General features: G+C 44.4%; 1 protein-coding gene across 3 annotated transcripts in view; it reads left to right on the top strand.

The window, feature by feature from the left end:
* Positions 1-6,255: 6,255 nt before the first annotated feature.
* LOC138972355 (uncharacterized) overlaps positions 6,256-20,602 on the top strand; it is a 67,666-nt gene continuing 53,319 nt past the window's right edge. For all 3 annotated transcript variants that reach the window (XM_070345030.1, XM_070345029.1, XM_070345028.1), the window contains exon 1: positions 6,256-6,337. In XM_070345030.1, coding sequence (XP_070201131.1) covers positions 6,262-6,337 — 76 coding nt within the window. In that variant the 5' untranslated portion in view covers positions 6,256-6,261. The remainder of the gene's footprint in view (positions 6,338-20,602) is intronic.

The raw sequence follows: 20,602 nt of genomic DNA, 5'->3' as shown, positions 1-20,602 counted from the left end.
CAGACAAACATGCAGACAGACAGACAGACAAACCGACATACAGACAGAAATAAGGGATGTCAAAACGATATAAGAAAGTCATCAGAAAGGTAGACACATACGTGTACAGACAGGCAGACAGATCACACAGAAGAAATGACCTACAAGAAAAAAACGTGAGAGAGAACGAAAAAAAAAAAAAAGAATAAAAAAAAAAGAACGAAAGACAAACAGACACTCATACAGAAAGAAGGAAAGACCGAATAATGCTGCGTGGCTCAAAAGAAAAAGCTGTTTTTGGCGTGACGAAAAAAAAGAACAGGGCCGTAGTACGATGATAAATACAAGACTTTTTTGTATACAGCCATATGAAAAATGCATACATCCCATTCCCCGGTGGCAACTCACATAACGGAATCCTTTTTTTTCGTGGTTTTGAACTTGCCGGTGTTACAGCTTAGAGCTGCCGCACTTCGCTTTGTTTAAATCACGTGACCTCTTAAACATCCGCACAACGCAACATTTTCACAAGAAATACACGCGTATTTGTTTGCTTTACACATTTATATCTACATTTATCACTAAAACACCAAGTTGTATACTTTATGTTGCAAGTGAATCGTAATCATACAAAACGGTTGCTGACGTTATCACGAGACGAACAAAGGGGAGACACTCTATCATTCTGCTATGCACAGTTTCTCAGAGGGCGCTTCTCAACTGTTTCGCGCGAATCGTGTAAGATCTATTCTTGCGGAAACCTCCCGAAAAAAAATGCAGTCTCAGCGGCTTCCACCTGCAACATAGTCTATTATATTTGGAATATGACGTCCTGATTTTCGTCAGGTCACGCCTATCTCGAAAACTAAGCGTCGCACAGAACCAGCGCCCTTCCATTAGAAAGAAAGACAGAGAGCCAGAAAAAAAAAAGACAGAAGGATGACAGACATAACTAAAGAAAGAAATCTCAGCTCACCCATCAACCAAATAAACAATCTAGGAAACAGCAACACACACACACACACACACACACACACACACACACACACACACACACACACACACACACACACACACACACACACGCATACCCACACACACATGTAAGTAGAGGTTACATGCCGAGTCTCAGTGATTATCAAAAATAATGGTCGAAGTTAGCGGATCATGAAAAATGCGAGCTTCAGCGAGCTTTTTCATGGCCGCGAACTGAGACCATTATTTTTGATAATCACTGAGACAAGGTATGTAACCTCTTTATCCCTCCTTTCTTCAGTTATTCAAAGAAAAGAGGAGTTTTTGTGCGAAAGTTTGATCGAATCATATTCACCCAACCAGTCTACCTAGCGCGGTGGGAATTCTGTCATATCTAGAACAATCGTGCACTTGGTGAAGAGTTTTAGAAATTTGGCATGGAGTTAGGTATGGCCATAAGGTTTTCAAAAAACCATCGCAAACAAATTCAACCTTACGTTTTGTTGCCTGTTTGCGCAAAATTCAATATGGCCGCCGACGGAAGCAGTAAATGTCATATAGCAGCTCCCATTATTACTAGAACCTTGTCAAATGTCTGCTATCCCATGTTTTCTAGTGCAAGGAATCCAAATATGAGATCTCTGGTGTTTCACCGCTATTTTCAGGGTCAAAGGTCATTTTTCAAGGTCATTTCAGTTAACAAAGACGATAACTTTGGAATTTATTAACTTCAAAAGATGAAATTGGGTTGTACACCCTTGCGTGAGCCCTGTGAGCTCACTGTTCAAGTTCTTGAACTCATGACTAACTATTTAGGTAGTTAAACACGAATTATGGTGCTCAGAATTGTCGATGTTATAGATATGGTCGACTGGTCGTAAGTTCTGGACTTAGTCACTGGCACTGTTTGCGCAGCCTCCTTCACACTTGCACAGTGGACCACAGCGAAGACCAGCGCGATGACACTTGCAGTTTCCTTTGCAAGCAACCAAGCAGCCACAGTGGAGCAACAGTGAGCACCCTGTGCTGGCGTCAGGCAGACTTGTCCAGTATGGCACCCATGCCTTGGTTCTCTCATTCCATTCCCATCCCCATTCACTTGGGTTTGGGATGTTGGAGGTTTTGGACAGAGACTGTTTCCAGATGAAAGCTGCGATGAGCAATGCTCGCTTTGTGTGCTGGAACAACGCATGCTGGGTTGGTGGGATGGATTCCAGAGGTTTGAGACCAACAGTAAACATCAGCTTTCTTGCTTCGTTGACAGACGTTGATCTACAGTTTTTGCTGTACATCAGCACAGTGAAACGCTCCAGACGCTGCATGTGCAGTGAGTCGAGTGTGAGGCTGGTTGGGTCCTGGGTGATGGCGATGAAGGTGTCAGTGACCTCAGGAAAAGTGTCCCATGCATTCCATGCTGTCTTTTTGCCAATTCCGAACATGGCCGATGTTACATCACATCCTGTGTAGGAATGAAAGAAGGGAAGTGCCTGGCAGCGTTGATGTCCCAGCTGTTGGGCAATTTAATGTACTGAACGTCTTTCCTGACCCAACTCCAATCCACAGCTCTGACAGTTTCAGCTGATCAAAGTGATGGATGGCAAGAACCACCACATCTGTGTCCACTGCCCTGAGGTAGGCCTTAGTGTGTCCCTGCTCATCCGTGTGTCAGCTTCTTCTTGGTGGGAAGGAGATAAGGCTGATATATCTGTTGGTCTGTTATTGAGCACAAGGTCAACCTTCGTAGTCAGGAGATGATATCTTGCATCAGTGGTATGTCGCACTAGTTGCTCACTGAGGAACTGGAACAGCTCATCCTTGTTGTCAGACTCCTTGAGGAACTTCTGCCAGTCAGCTCCCTTTGGAATAGGTATCTTTGCTGAGACTCTAGTTCGCCTTCCTTCACTTTCACCCCGCTTGGCACGAGTCTGTGATTTGAGACTTGCATCCTGATATGTGTCCCAAACAGCATCCACTCTTGTGGTGTTGTTGGTCATCTGGCTCTCTAAGAAGGGTAGCAAATGCATAAGTGTGTATTCTTCAAACACAGTGGCACGCTGGGGCTTGACAATATGGATGATGGCTGGCATATCCAGTACGATCACAGAGGCTTCTTTTGCTGCAGGAGAGCGTCCAGGATCAGGCATTCCAGGCAGGCAGCCAAGAAGAGCAGACTTTGTACCTGACATCAGTTTTCCACGATCACACAAGGAATGGGATTCACGCTGAATCTCATGTCTGAAAAAGTCGTCCATATATATCAACATCAGATCGTCCTAGCAAGGACAGAAACAACTTGGTGATGAGCGCCGCATTTGCCCTTGCTGATCCCAACTTGTTAGCACCCTTCTTCAGGTCCACAGGTGGCCGGTTGCTGAAAGTGTACAAATTGGCCCTTGGGATAACATCAGACAATGGTTTGAAGCAAGTTTTAACTCTGTCCCTCACAAACTCTGTAAACATGGCCTTGCCGATGTTTGGAGCTTCCCTCAAGCAGTTGACAATTACTGGGTCCATGACTTCACCGGTGTCCAGTGTGACGAGCTGGGAGCCTGTCTCCTTGAATGGGTTGACCACTGTTCCCTCTTTCACAAGATAGAGCAGTGCTTTGAGATGTTTCAGGAACTTGTTTTGTTCAGCAACAGAAGACTCTGGGTGCTCTAAAATGACTTCTCTGTTTGAAGCTGAAAGACTTTCGTTTTCAAATTCATCAATGTCTCTCAGGACCCCTGGTTTTGAGAGTTCAATAGCCTCTTTTTCCTCTGGCTGACCATATAGTCCTTTTGCTCCACTGTCCTCCTTCATGAATGTGATGCTGTGCTCCTGGCTCTGGTCAAGCGCCATGAGGGAGAACTTCTTGTCACTGCCCTGCACAACGAACTTCCCTTCCTCATGGACACTTGGATGGGTCTCTGGCAGACAAGTCATGTCCTTCAGGAAGACAGGCATCCAGCGGGCATAGTTTGTGTGCCCAAAAGCAAAAAACAATGGGCTATGAAGGGGGCCTTTTTGAATGACATATGTACCTTTTCAGCTTAAATGGTGAGACTGAGATATTCAAGGAGTTCCGAAATAGACTCCCAGTGGTCGAAAACATGGGTATAGAGACTAATTGTTTCTTTTTAAGTTGAGTAGGTTCAGAGTTATTACACTCTGAAATGAAATGACCTTGAAAATGACATATGAATGACCTTTGACGTTAAAATGACGTCCAAACGTCAAATCCATCTTGGATATGGGTTGCTTGCACTAAAACACATGTGAAAAGTTGTATTTCTCAATGCTGTCGTGGTAACAATGGGTGTAATTTAGCAGTCCTTTTTCCGGGTGGCGGCCATATTGGATTTTGCGCAAACAGACCAATCGAGGTCAAGCTCAATTTGTTTGCGATGGTTTTTGAAAACCTTGTGTCCATACCTACCACCATGCCAAATTTCAAAGACTCTTCACAAAGTGCACGATCATTCTGAATTCCTTCTCAGCTAACCTGCGCAGGCGATCGATTAATGCGCGGTTGAATAGTTCCGTGCAAATCATTCAATTTTGTTAACACTTCTTGTCAGTTTCCATGTTTTGAACTAAAATCAAGTACACAGTTATGTTGTCATTCTGCTGTGGCGGTAAAGGCAGATAGTGTGTGTTCTGTTCATGTTTTGGTATCGCTCAGGAAATGTTCTTTCCTCGAATGTGACTAGCAGACGAAGTTTTACACCCGTGTTCCAACGCTAAAAACTGTATGAAGTTTAGTTTTCTGGGGCAAAATAGTGTATGAAACCGCTGCATGTTCTTCAAGTTGATTAAATATTTGTAATTGATTGCGTGTGATCTGTTTATAAAATGAAATATTGTTGAAAACTGACCGTCGGATTGCAGTCTTGTAGATGCAGCCGAAATCTGGAAGGGGAACTACTCGTGTCGCTAGACAAAGTATGAGAGTTACTTTTCCTTGGAATCTTGCTAGCGATAAACGATTATGCACGTCAGATCTGAATTCAGAAAACAACCAAACTCATGGATTTTATATTGAGATTCATGTGTTCAAGCATGTAGTTGCTGGTTTAAATGCGGTATGGTTGTATTGTTTGCTCCAGAAATGTATATTTTGTACATTAGAGTGTTCTGAACTTTTGAGTCGCAAAAAGTAGATCCACAATGTGTACAGTCTCTACCCATGAGCTATCGAGGATTCAGGCCCGTTGTTGGGTAAGTGATTTTGGTTGTTGGGTAAGTTACCGAAAAATAACTAGCCCTACAAGTTTACAGATCTAGAGAAAGAAGCAGAGGGGGGGGGGGGGGGGGGGGATAACTATGTGTCTATTACTTATCTTACGTGGGTTTTTTCATCTGTTTAAAAACAATTTGTCTAGAGTATCTTTTATAACTATAAGTGGTCGTTGTCTATGAATTGTTTTTGATGCTTGTATGTTATTTCTTACGAGAAAACTTTTTATATGTAAAATGTTAAATTTGAATGTCTAATGTAAAGCGCCATGAGACTGCCATCCGGCGGTGAAAAGCACTATAAAAGAATGTTTTATTATAATTATTATTATTATTATTATTATTATTATTATTATTATTATTATTATTATTATTATTATTATTATTATTATTATTATTATTATACACACACACACACACACACACACACACTCATGCTCGTTCACACACACACACACACACACACACACACACACACACACACGCACCTAAAGTGTGGATGGTTACCTAAGAGGCGGCACTGGGTGCAGTGCCTTTCTAGTGCACTTGCACTACAACAGCACTGGGTGCAGTACTCGCTCCGGCATCGAAGAATTTTGCTCTAAAAAATGCACAAAATTTGACCTATTTCGTCGCCTATAGAGGACGGAAAGAATGTCATTTTGAACATTGTTATGACATTCTTTCCGTCAAAAAAGTCAATTTAACGGTGTTAAATGAAGCGACCATCCACACAATTAGGTTGCCATCCAGAGTTTAGGTTGCCATCCACGTGTGGATGGTTGCCTTATGGTGATTTAGGCAACCAAACCTGTGGAAACGGGGGTACACACACACCTACATACACACACACGTACTCACGCACGCACGCACGCACACACACACACACACACACACACACACACACACGCGCGCGAGCGCGCGCACACACACAGACAGACACAGACACACACACACACAAACATGCACGCACGCACACATGCATGCAATTCAGGACAAAAGTGAACATGCAACACTGATCATGTTCGCCTTTTTCATAGCAACAATGACTGCTTTTGTATCTTGACGTGTATTCATTTTTGAAGGACGATGCGGTTCGCTGTGTTGTACCGACCTTGCATCCTGGCACTACTTGTATCATGCACCATGCCCATGGCTCAGGGTGGTAAGTACCGTATTAACAAGAAATGTGCCTTTTAAAACTAACTTGATATTGTTAGATGTTGTAAAAAATTAATGTAGTTTTTGGTTTGTGTCCGAATGGGAACATGTTATAACTCCATGGGCAAGTCTGATCGTATGTCCGGCCTCACTGCTCTTTGATATCACTCATAACAAAGACCTGCTTGTTTGACTCCGTTATTCTCAGTAGGCGAATATGCTACATTTTCCTTGGTTATCGGAGTATATTCTATAGTCACTCAGCCTCGTCAGAATGTTTCATAATAACGGTTGTAAAAATGATATACATTGATGTGCGAACACGAGTCGTCGCCTTTCAGTTTCTAAAACAGTATTGATGAGGCCAAACACAAATAATTATATGGTGGTTTAGGATAACATGACAGCCGGTAGGGTCGGTAGGTCGGCTTTTTTGGTATATACTTTGTTTTAATTTTTAGTCTCGATGTGGTTTGCAAAATGTGTCAGAGATTGTTTTTTTTTTTTTTTTTTTTTTTTAGAAAGGAAAAAAAAGTGTCAGGATCGACGGGAAATAAATAGGGTTGGTCGGGTTACCCTAAACCAACATAGGTTTAAAAACGCCTTTATCATTTTCTAAATTCAAGTGACAAAATGACATTCAAGTGATACTTGTACACCCGCTTAAGTAAAGACAACAATGTTCAACTATCTTAGAGCTTATTAATCAGTATTTATTTACCTTGTACAGCCGCACTCGCCAAAACGAAACACGCTTAAGCAAAAAACTCGGATATCTGCAACCAAAACCAATTCCCCGCCAGACCCCCCTCTTTGTAAGACTATTTCTAATTCGGATAAGCCAAACTCTGTCAAAAAATAGCTTACTCAAACACGGACATCTCAAACGTGATTTTGACAGATAAGCCAAACTCTAAACACTGTCGGAGAGACCTTTTTTTATCCTTGAAAAACACGTTAGGAAGATAAACATATTTCGTCACGGCTATAATTATCCTACGGAAACGAACACGTCACCTGTTTTTGAGTATGCGGGGAAACTGATGACGTGTGCCACATTGACCAAGAAATACACGTGTCACGTGATGCGACGTTGAAATCCTTGCGGCTGCCAGCATGTTCCAAACAACTGTTGCAGTGTTCAAAAACGAGTGGCTCTCATACAAACCTCTTTTTCCAATCGAAGGAAGAGATCTTTGTGAAGAGCAAATCTACCTGTTGTGGAGATCGCTAGATACCACTGGAATCGAATGGAAGGATATAGAACATTATAGAACTTACTTTGATTAAGTGCGCAGTCACTCATGACGTAAGCGTAGACGCTCATCGAACAGACGGAACTGTGTAGATCTAACCAGATTAGTGTCGATGTTTCCCGAATATTCTCGTATGTCCATTAACTATATAAGTAGGGCTGCGCACACGTATTGTTGTTCTTTACCAGTCTTGCACTTGTTCTTTCTTACACTGTGCTGAGAGATATTGTCACCGTTGTTCCAGCTGTTAATAAATCTACAGAACCTACACTACTCGTTGTGTCTCCTTTGCGACTAAGAGTGAAGAAAGGAAAAACACGACAACTGGCGTCGCCGACAGTTACTTCCCTTGTCTATTCGGAGTGACTTATTACTGCAAAATGACGGAAACAGAGCAGCTGATAACGCTTCTAAGGGAGCAGTTGGAGCAACAGCAACGCCAGCACAAGGAAGATATGGAGCAACAAATGCACCAGATGGAGATGATGATGAAAGTGTTCAGTGGTGCCGCAGCTTCTGCCAGGGAGGAAAGCTACAACGATCCGAGTGCTTCGAATCTACGTTTTCCCATTACTACACAGGCAGCTGCAATCCCATCTTTTGTTGCGTTTGATGCAACATCGGAACTGTGGCCTGACTACTGGTCAAGATTTTGCACGTTTGTGGTCGCCAACTCCGTGCCGGAGCAGCGCAAGGCTCAAGTTTTCTTGACGAATCAGACTGCTACGGTCTACAAACAACTGGCAAATCTGGCTACTCAGCAAAATCCGCCCAAGGACATCAACAGTTTGACAATGGACGAAATTGTCAAATTCATGAAAGAACAGTTCGACCCGAAACTCTTCATAGTGCGTGAACGTTTCAAGTTCTGGAGTGACATGAAACGGAAGCCAGGCGAAACTCTCCAGGAGTTAGCAGCGCGCATACGCCAAGACGCCGCTACCTGTGACTTTCCTTCGATCAAAAACCCACAAGACGAAGCTCTGAGACAGAGATTCATATGTTCTGTCAACAATGAGGCTGTCTTAAAGGCTCTATTCAAGATCAAGGACACAGAGCTGGATTTCGCACGTGCTGTCCAAGTCGCGATTGAGACTGAAGACGCAGCGAAGGTTGCCAAGGAAACTGTCTACGGTTCCAAGACCATGCCAGTCAACAAGGTCCACCAGAACAAGACTACGGGTCCACGAAAGAACCACAAGCAGTCTAATTCCACAGACAGGAAGTGCTACCGATGTGGAAAGGCCCACAAAGCAACAGACTGCCCCTACAAAGAAGCCAAATGCCGATACTGTGACGTCACAGGACATTTGGAAGCTGTCTGTAGAAAAAAGCAACATCAGAATCGGGAACGACATTCCCAGACTTCCGTGAAGAGAGTCACGAAAGCAGAGCTTGTCAAAGCGATCCTCGTGAAGTTCCCCAAGATACTCCTAGGTTGGATGTACCCATAACAATCCAGGACCGACAGTTCACCATGGAACTGGACACCGCAACTACGTGAAATTTTGTTTCTCTTCCGGTCTGGAGACAACTAGGAAAACCGAAGCTGGATGACGTCACACATCGTTACGAGTCTGCCAGCAAGCACGACCTGCCCGTGCTGGGAACTTTCATGGGCCAAACCAAGGATCCAGTGACTGGTAAGCAAAGCTCAATTCCGTACATCGTCACCAAGATCCCTCATCTGAATCTGCTAGGACGCAACGCAATCCAGACTCTGGGAATTTCTGTGGACAATGCTCTAGGACTGAGGAGCATAGAGAGTCACGCAAAGAGTGAGGGTGCAAAACCTACGCATCCAGCGACCTCCAACGCGCCTTATGCTGCCCTGCAACGAGATTGTCACAGACTGTCTGATAAATTCCCAAATCTCTTCAAACAAGAATTGGGATGTCTCAAGGACTTCGAACTGGACGTGAAGTTCAAGTCTGATGCGAAGCCGGTTTTTCACAAGGCACGTCCGGTACCTTTCGCTCTTCGTGATGACCTCGCCAAAGGCTACGAAGAAGGCATCGCCAAAGGAGTCTGGAAGCCAGTCCAGTTCAACGAATACGGAACGCCAGTGGTACCAATTCGTAAGGCACAAACCTCGGGCACCCTGAAGCCCAAGCTACGGATCTGTGGTGACTACTCAGTTGGCATCAATGATCAGCTTGAAGATCACCGTCATCCAAAGCCACTCCCAGAGGAACTGATGCAGAAGCTAGGAGGTGGATTCGGATACACCAAGATCGATCTTGCTGATGCCTACAACCAGATCAAGCTGGCACCAGAGAGTCAACGCAGGCTAGCCCTCAGCACTCACCGTGGGGTACTCCTGCAGCAACGACTTCCTTTCGGGATAAAGTCAGCACCTGGTTACTTTCAAGAGATCATGGAAAACCTGACCTGTGATCTACCTGGTGTTGCCGTCTTCCAAGATGATATACTCGTCAGCGGGAAGGACGCCAATGACCACCTGAGCAACCTGGAACGTTTGCTCACTCGTCTGAACGACAAAGGACTCAGATGTCGTCGTGAAAAGTGCGAGTTCGCACAAGCCAGTGTGGAATACCTTGGACATACCTTATCGGCCGAAGGGATCTCCAAAGGATCGAAGGTCGAGGCAGTTTTGAAAATGCCAGCCCCTACGGACGTCTCAAGCTTGAAGTCTTTCTTGGGCTCAGTTCAGTTTTACGGGAAGTTCATCCCTAACCTGGCCAGCATGGCAGAGCCGCTCTACCGCCTGACGAAGAAGGCGAACCCCTGGAAGTGGGGAGATGAGGAACAGGCAGCATTTGAACAGTTGAAAAATGTGCTTTCCTCGGATCAAGTTCTGGTACACTTCGATCCAAACAAGACTTTGGGACTAGCTTGTGACGCGTCCAACGTTGGAATTGGAGCAGTCCTATTTCATCGCTATCCAGATGGAAGCGAGCGCCCAATCGCCAACGTGTCCAAGACTCTCACGGCTGCAGAAAGGAACTACAGCCAAATCCACAAGGAAGCCCTGGCCATCATCTTTGGCTTGCGGAAGTTCTACCAGTATCTCTACGGACGTCAGTTCATACTGGTGACAGATCATAAGCCGCTGACATCACTGTTCGGACCGAAGAAAGGGACTCCACTGCTCGCAGCTAACAGACTAGCTCGGTGGGCCCTGTGGCTGAACCAGTTTAACTACACCATCGAGTACCGGAAAACAGCGGATCATGGCAATGCAGATGCCCTTAGTCGCTTGCCATACGGAGATGACATCGACTTCGACAGGGAGGAAAGTGGTGAAGACATGGACATGGTGTGTGCCATCAAGGTTCTCAGTCTTCAAGTCCAGCCTGTGGATGCCAATATCCTCCGTCAAGAGTCAGGAAAAGATCCAGTGATATCTACTGTGATGCGCTACGTCCGTGAAGGCTGGCCACCAAAGAACGCTGAGATCAATGAAGATGTCAACAAGTTCCGGAAGTTGTCGGACTCGCTCAGTATCTGCCACGAATGCCTCGTCCATGGATCGAGAGTGGTGATTCCACAGAGCCTGCAGTCCAAGATCCTTGATCTGCTGCATCTCGGACACTTCGGCATGGAACGCATGAAACAGTTGGCAAGAACTGCTGTTTACTGGCCCGGTATCGATGCTGCTATTGAGATGGCTACTCGACGATGTGACTCGTGTGGTGAACATCAGAACAAGCCATCCAAGCCTCCAGTTCACCCATGGATGCTACCAGAAAAGCCGTGGAGCCGCTTACACCTGGACCATGCAATCAACTTCATGGGTAGAGACTGGCTGGTGATCACGGATGCTTACTCCAAGTATCCATGCATTCATCCTACGTCATCCACGTCCTCTAGAGCCACTCTAGACCTGCTGGAAGAAGATTTTGCTCATTTTGGATTGCCTCACACGCTGGTCACTGACAACGCGCCGACCTTCACTTCTGAAGAATTTCAGAGCTGGTGCAAGGAACGGGGGATCACGCACCTGACAGGGGCACCATATCATCCTGCTACCAATGGAGCCGCCGAACGTTTGGTGCAGACATTCAAACAAGCACTGAGAAAATCTTCTTTGCCACCGAAGCGTGCTCTTCAAGAGTTCTTGATGCAGTACCGGAGAACGCCGACATCCTGTGGTTTCTCTCCGAGTGAACTCTTGAATTCCAGGCAGTTACGGACAAGGATCGACACTCTGCTGCCCTCGCCAGCCCACATCGCTCAGGGCAAGCAATCCAAGGAGGCATCCAAGTCTCAGATGACTCCAGACTTGAAAGCTGTCGTCAAGGTAACCAGACAGTACAAGGCCGGAGATCCTGTGTATGCTCTATACCATGGACCTCGCCGAGACAAACAACCCCGATGGGTACCAGCAGTCATCAAGAAGTCTCTGGGTACTCGCTGCTTCAACGTCATGGTCATTCCTCATGGTCCAGTATGGAGACGACACTGGGAACAGCTACAACCACGCTACACCACTGAGGAAGACAATGAACCTGGTGAGGAAGTGGACACTGTTTCTGAACTTGTAACAGATCACCCCATGGAGATCTTGGAAACTGTGCCACAAACTCGGAGACAGACCAAACCCAAAGGTACTCCATCCGTTCCAGAGTATAGACCAGACAATCCAAGACGGTCAAAGAGAACACGCAAACCCACAGAGAGACTTTACTGTTGATGCTTGAGGAGTAGCATCAGTTTAAGTGGGGAGGTGTTGTGGAGATCGCTAGATACCACTGGAATCGAATGGAAGGATATAGAACATTATAGAACTTACTTTGATTAAGTGCGCAGTCACTCATGACGTAAGCGTAGACGCTCATCGAACAGACGGAACTGTGTAGATCTAACCAGATTAGTGTCGATGTTTCCCGAATATTCTCGTATGTCCATTAACTATATAAGTAGGGCTGCGCACACGTATTGTTGTTCTTTACCAGTCTTGCACTTGTTCTTTCTTACACTGTGCTGAGAGATATTGTCACCGTTGTTCCAGCTGTTAATAAATCTACAGAACCTACACTACTCGTTGTGTCTCCTTTGCGACTGAGAGTAAAGAAAGGAAAAACACGACACTACCTGAGGAATGTATGTGCTCATTTTGAGCGAGTGGTGAAGATCAAACCACAATAAACATGCAGCAAAACAAAACATGTGCCTACAACCTATGTTTACGGAGATTTGACCTTGATTTATGACCACAGAGACAAATTGTCTAATTTTGTTTCGTTTCTTTCTTTAATGGAGAGGGTTTCATTAAACATTACTTGGAATCCTTTTAACAAAGGCGTAGTTTCTTGTGGAATCTTTGGTTTTGTTTCTGAGATGTGTCACTGTTTTCACCATTTATTTTTACAGTTCGCTTTGAGGTATTAATAAAGCTCCACTGAAGAAAGCACTTGTAGCTTGTCACTGTTTTGATCTTATTCATTTAAACACACACACACACACACACACACACACGCGCGCGCGCCGCGCGCACACACACACACACACACAAAACGCAGAGAAAGAGAGAGAGAGAGAGAGAGAGAGAGAGAGAGAGAGAGAGAGAGAGAGAGAGAGAGAGAGAGAGAGAGAAAGAGAGAGAGAGAGAAACATTCCAAGTGATTTTACAACTTATCCTGAAAAAAACTCGCTCAAGCCGAACTGCAGGGTAATTTCTCGGGAAAGGATTGGCTTATCCGAACTCGGATATGCACAAACTCGGATAAGCGAAACGATTTTTCATTCCCCGGGCGAGTTCGGCTTAAAGGCACAGTAAGCCTCCCGTAAACCATCACAGAGCTCACCGAGCATCTACATACAGCACAAGCATACTTCCATTTGAACGCTCACCGAACGGAATTATCCTGGCTGCTTTCTGACGAGCGTGAGAAATGTTCAAAGAATTTATTTTCGTGGAGCAATCCTTAACAACAATGGCGCCTCGTTTTGGTGCTTGACGGCTGTTATGAATATACCGGAAATCACGCCCGGACAGTAAGCCTCCCGTAAACCATCACAGATACTGTCAGGCTTTTACACACAGTACAAACACCCTTCCATTTGAACGCTCACCAAACGGGAACATCCTAGGTGCCCTACGTTAAGAGCGAGCAATTTTTTAAAGAATTAATTTTGCAGATTGTCTCGAACACTGTTTGGACCCATCCTGAACTCAGGTCAAAATGAGTTACTTCCCTTCGGCCCGGAAGCAGTTTCACGCAAGGGTCGTAGCAGACGACGGTTTATGCGATATCGCCGTTCCTCTCAACAGTCAAAAGCCATCGCTAGAGTTCTTGTGAACCACAGCCGTTTGTTTCGTGCATAAAAACGTGCTATTGTAGATAAGCTCACATCGACTCGCATTCAAATGACTAACTGACGACTACATTGTGAAAAAGGGAAACTGGATCACACGGGTTCACGATGGCTCAGGGGTAAGATAAACCACGCAAAAATAAATTCTTTGAAAATTGTTTGCTCTTTACGGAGGGCACCTAGGATGTTCTCAATCGGTGAGTGTTTAAATGAAAGGGTGTTTGTACTGTGTGTAAAAGCCTGACCGTATCTGTGATGGTTTACGGGAGGCTTACTGTGCCTTTAAGCATGTTTGACTGTATACTAATTTATTTTCTCGATTTCCTTTACATATCTTTGCCATCTGAGGCTGTGATATGTTTCAATAACTAAACAAAATCATTACAGCTCCGGCAACAACAACAAAAAGCGAAAAACAAAACAAAACCAAAGGCACATTATGACTTGTCTTTTACTTTCCAATCTCAGAACATCTAATCAAAAATAAATACCATAATTCGCATTTACTTACCCTAGCATGCGGTGTGAGATGTTGGGGAAAATACGTTATTCAGATGCGAATATGCCCTTGTGCAATTAAATCACTCATTCTATAACGACGAAATCTGACTAAATAATCCCTGAGCCTTCCACCTGTGTATTGACTTTTTTTCTGCGTGGTGGATACGACTGTTTAGGTCAACCAAAAAAATAGATCTATTAAAAAAAAAACACAGTAAACACCAAGTTCCAAAGACTTTCGGGCCACGCCCTTCTTCAGTGAAATGAATAGATCTAAAACGCGCGTGGTTGAGCTTTTCAATGGCGTTTTTGAAGCCTGCAAATGTTGTGTTTACACATCGATTTGGGGGCACCCTTTAATCTAGATACGTTTGTTTGTTTGTTTGTTTGTTTGTTTGTTTAACGCCGAGTCCACCACGAAGGGTTATATCAGAGCGGTGCTGCTTTGACATTTAACGTGCGCCACACACAGAAGTCGCAGCACAGGCTTCATGTCTCACCCAGTCACATTATTCTGACATCGGACCAACCAGTCCGAGCACTAACCCCATAATGCCAGACGCCAGGCGGAGCAGCCGAAACTAAAGGGGAGTTTACGTCCTCACAGAAACTATTTCTATTTGGGACAAGAGTTGGTGATACGCTAAGGAGCTGGTGAGGGTGAGAGGAGAGGGGAGGATGACCGGGTGGGCAGGAGTGGTGATGATAAAAGTTTGTTAAGAGGGGTAAATTCTTCTTCTAGATAGTGTGATTTAATATGATTGGGTTTCGCACCCGTTGTCTCCAAGAACATTGGGAATAGGATGTTAAAAGTATAGTTTATTTTCCAAAAAGGTACTTTATAAAAAGTGATAAAATTATTTTCAGAGCCACTTTATAAAATCAAAGGTTAAAAAAGGTGATTCAGATTTGTACAGAGAGAGCTTAAAAGCAGATATATACAGCACATAGGCCTTTTTTCATTTCACTTGCAGTTTAAGAAAGCTATCTATGCCACAGTGACACACCGAACACATTCGCTCACACAGATATAGGGTATATGTTAAAAAAACACAAAAAAACAACCCCATATATATATATATATATACACATAGTACTGGCATCTAAATAATGTTGCGTATAAAATAGTTTGTCGTATATTGACGAGTAATTACATACATCTAAAATAGTTTTGAGAGTAAAATAGATTTTCACCTGAGGAACGAACGTTTGGTAAGAGTCATAAGTGTGAGTTTTTGTAGGGTAGAGTTTTTGTAGGGGGGCCCGGTAGCTCAGTTGGTAGAGCACTGGACTTGTGATCGAAAGGTCGCAGGTTCGAATTCGGGCCGGGACGGACACGGGTCAACTTTATGTGCAGACCCAGAGACGGAAGCCATGTCCCACCCCCGTGTCATCACAATGGCACGTAAAAGACCTTGGTCATTCTGCCATAAGTGCAGGTGGCTGAATACACCTAAACACGCAGACACCTGGGTAGCGCGACTCCGTTGCTGCTAGCTTTCCACTGGGAGGAAGCGACCCGAATTTCCCAGCGATGGGACAATAAAAGTAATGAAAATGAAATGAATGAAATGAAATGAAATGAAATGAAATGAAATAAGCTTGTTTATGTTTCGATTTAACCAGGAAAGCAGTTTATTATTTTTGCTTATGGGGGTGTTAGTTACATGTCACGATTTGGTTGGGTGCGGTGCTCGGCGACCCACCCGCCAGAAGGGGCGGGGAGGGGTGAGGGGGGATGAGGGTGGAGGGGGGAAGGGGGGCCCGTCTCTCCCGGCAAGTGGGTACCGGCGGAACGCGCACACCAGACAAGAGAGTATGTAGTTGGGGTATGGTGGGGAGGGTCGTATTATGTGGGTATTTGGTGTGCGGTGCACAGCTACCGTCCCGCCAGGTGGAGCAGGGAAGGGAGAGGGGGGATAGGGAAATGGCCCTTCGCTCCCGGCAGGGGATGCTGGCGGGCGCGCACACCCAATAGTAGTTGGGGTATGGTAGGGAGTGTTGAGGTATGGTAGGTATGACGTCTCAAGACACGAACCCCCTTCCTTCTGGGGTGGGGTGGAGTGGGGGAGGTGGGGGACAGGGACGCGTACCCACTGTACGCACAGAGAGGTGGGGGGATGGACCAGTCTAGGATTTTGTTTAGCGGCTCTGTAGAAAGTTTTAGCCCGTCCGCTCTGTTAGGCTGGGGTGAAGGTCGGGGGCTGTGGATACGTTTTATTTTTAGAAGCGCAGACTCGTGCGCCGGTCGTGTCGCCAAAGGGAAGCCCCCCATGGGTCAGATAAATTTAACAGTCTTTAAAATTTGGTAGAGAGCCGAACGCAGGCAAGCTCGGCGGCGCCGTTGACCAATGGCAGCCTTCGGCACAAAGGCCGAATGTTTCAGTGTAAACATAACAGCGGTTTTAAAAGCAACAGGACAAGTTGGAGTGATAGATCAGTTTCGCAAAAAACGATACATGATCTAGACCAAGTTTGTCGTCGGGGTTAAAAAATTGAGCTGGCGTTAGGTTAAATGTGTCCATGTAGTCATATAGTGTTGAACATCGTGTTTTGTTTGTATCACACTTGACAAAAATATTTTCCAGGGTTATCTGACTGACGCAATCACAGTTTTGTTTAAACACAGTCCAATTTAGGCCTTTGGTGCGGGCCCTTCTTAGAATGCGTAACAGCGCAGGGGGAAGTATGGGGAAGAAGCCACCTTTGATGAATTTCATGGGGTCCTTGTTATATTTACATTTAAGTTTGGTATACAAAAGTGAGTTTACAAAGCTGTAGTATTCTGAAATGGAGAAGCCTATGTTAATTTCTGTATTGGTAGAAAGGGCTGCTTTTTAGCTGCGGTATCTGCTAGGTCGTTGTCTCTTAAATTAGTATGCGAGGGTATCCACATCAAGTCTAGGGCTGTGCCCTGTGAAATAACTTGGTGACATAGGAATAAAATCTCTTGTTGCATATTTGGTCTATTTTTGGTCCCGTTTTCCAGGGCTTCTGGGGAAGATTTAGAGTCAGTGCAGATTACCACGCCTGTGGGGGAGACAGGCATATCATTGATAAAAGAAACTGCCATGAGAATAGCATACATTTCTGCTGAGAAGATTGAGATGCCTTTGTTTAGTTTAAAACGCTTTTCGATTTTAAGTTCTGGGATCACAAAAGCACAACCCACACTGCCGTCCGGCAGCTTCGAGCCGTCTGTGTATATTTTTAAAAAATGGCTGTAATCTCTGTTTAGTTTTTCTTTTGCCAGTGTGGCTAGAAACAGCAGATGGTCTTTCTTCTTTAAATTGTGTTTACTCTTGGAGGTGAGCGTGAGCGTGGCCTCTTTAAAGGGGACGCCGCCACTGAGAAGCTCTCCGACCGGGAGACCATGCTTTTCTCTAGTTTACTTTTGGTTATATCGTTTTTCAGTCTGCGAGCAGCTGACTCCGAACCCCCAGGGAGCTCAGACTCGCTACCCGTCACAGAGACGTCCGACATGTTGGAATAGCTCCAAGCTTGTTCTTTTAGTTTAGTGCTGTCTAGGGGTAGCTCCGCAAGGAAGCTATGATTAACAAGTCGTGTAAGGCGAAAATACAACATTTAGTCAAGTAGCTGTCGAACTCACAGAATGAAACTGAACGCAATGCAATTTTTCAGCAAGACCGTATACTCGTAGCATCGTCAGTCCACCGCTCATGGCAAAGGCAGTGAAATTGACAAGAAGAGCGGGGTAGTAGCACGCTTTTCTGTACCTCTCTTCGTTTTAACTTTCTGAGCGTGTTTTCAATCCAAACATATCGTATCTATATGTTTTTGGAATTAGGAACCGACAAGGAATAAGATGAAAGTGTTTTTAATTGATTTCGAACATTTAATTTTGATAATAATTTTTATATTTTTAATTTTAAGAGCTTGTTTTTAATCTAAATATAACACATTTATATGTTTTTGGAATCAGAAAATGATGGAAAATGAGATGAACGTAAATTTGGATCGTTTTATAAAAACAATTTGTTTTTTACAATTTTCAGATTTTTAATGACCAAAGTCATTAATTAATTTTTAAGCCACCAAGCTGAAATGCAATACTGAAGTCCGGGTTTTGTCGAACATTACTTGACCAAAATTTCAACCAATATGGTTGAAAAATGAGGGCGTGACAGTGCCGCCTCAACTTTTACAAAAAGCCAGATATGACGTCATCAAAGGTATTTATCGAAAAAAAGAAAAAAATGTTCGGGGATATCAATCCCAGGAACTCTCATGTAAAATGTCATAAAGATCGGTCCAGTAGTTTGGTCTGAATCACTCTACACGCACGCACGCACGCACACACACACATACACACACACACACACACATACACCACGACCCTCATTTCGATTCCCCATCTAGGCGAAAATACAACCTTTAGTCAAGTAGCTGTCGAACTCACAGAATGAAACTGAACGCTATGCAATTTTTCAGCAAGACTCGTAGCATCGTCAGTCCACCGCTCATGGCAAAGGCAGTGAAATTGACAAGAAGAGCGGGGCAGTAGTTGCGCTGAGAAGGATAGCACGCTTTTCTGTACCTCTCTTCGTTTTAACTTTCTGAGCGTGTTTTTAATCCAAACATATCATATTTATATGTTTTTGGAATCAGGAACCGATAAGGAATAAGATGAAAGTGTTTTTGAATTGATTTCGAAAGTTTAATTTTGATCATAATTTTTATATTTTTAATTTTCAGAGCTTGTTTTTAATCCAAATATAACATATTTATATGTTTTTAGAATCAGAAAATGATGAAAAATAAGATGAACGTACATTTGGATCGTTTTATAAAAAAATATGGGTTTTTTACAATTTTTAGATTTTTAATGACCAAAGTTATTAATTATTTTTTAAGCCACCAAGCTGAAATGCAATACCGAAGTCCGGCCTTCGTCGAAGATTGCTTGGCCAAAATTTCAATCAATTTGATTGAAAAATTAGGGTGTGACAGTGCCGCCTCAACTTTTACAAAAAGAGGGATATGACGTCATCAAAGGTAATTATCGAAAAAAAGAAAAAAACGTTCGGGGATATCAATCCCAGGAACTCTCATGTAAAATGTCATAAAGATCGGTCCAGTAGTTTAGTCTGAATCGCTCTACACGCACGCACGCACGCACGCACACACACACATACACACACACACACACACACACACACACACACACACACACACACACACACACACACACACACACACACACACACACATACACCACGACCCTCGTTTCGATTCCCCCTCTGTGTTAAAACATTTAGTCAAAACTTGACTAAATGTAAAAAGAAGCCAGGTACTGTATCGTTCATCTAACACTCGATCATGCTCGCTTTCTGTTGTCATGTGTTCAGACTGACTGACTATTAGGGTTTAACGTCCTCTTAGACCAACTGGTCTATATTGGGACGTACAGTATTGGTAATACGTTGAAGATATGGTGTGATACTTTGATTCGAACAAGCCCGCTGTGGCTGTCTTCTTCGACACACCAGCATTGGGTTTGTCTCGTCAAAGTATCGAAATACGATCATGATAATCAGAGACGAGAGATGATGCATGCGTGTCTTCGTGTTTTCCAAGCCCTGAGACTTTCGCTTTGAACGTGGGATCTTTTTCGTGCGCATGTGTGCACACGGGGGTGTTCGGACACCGAAGAGAGTCTGCACAAAGTTGACTCCGAGAAATAAATCTCTCGCCGAACGTGGGGATCGAACCCACGCTGATAGCGACCAACTGGCTACAAAGCCAGCGCGCTACCAACTGAGCTACGTCCCCGCCCCGTCATGTGTTCAGCTGTGTCAAGGCCGTGCTCTTCTGCGTGCACTGTCGTTGAATAAACAGAAAATGGGTAGCCACTTGCCAACACAGTAGAGTCACGACTGTTTGCACGTGACTTTCCAGCGGTCACCGTGTCGAGGTCTGTGTCAGGTGTGTTATCTTCTTCGGTATGGCAATTACTCAGTTGTTTTTTTGGGTGTAGCTTCAAAAAGTGGCACATTAAAAGTTTCACTTGCCTTATCCTCTCGTTTTGCTTTCCTATCCTCGGCTCTCTTCTTATCTCTTCGCATCTGGCTTGGTGGTTTTCTGCGATAACATTGAACCTTGTTGTCATCTGTGTCACTGTGAGCGTAACGTGTGGCTGGGTCGCCATCAGTGGCCGCCGGTGCAAGTCTGACAACAAACGTCAAGTTGTCCCCATTGCCGGCGATTTT

Source organism: Littorina saxatilis, linkage group LG8 (genome assembly GCF_037325665.1).
Source record: "Littorina saxatilis isolate snail1 linkage group LG8, US_GU_Lsax_2.0, whole genome shotgun sequence".
NCBI classification, from domain to species: domain Eukaryota; kingdom Metazoa; phylum Mollusca; class Gastropoda; order Littorinimorpha; family Littorinidae; genus Littorina; species Littorina saxatilis.
This window is presented reverse-complemented; position numbering and strand designations above follow the sequence as displayed.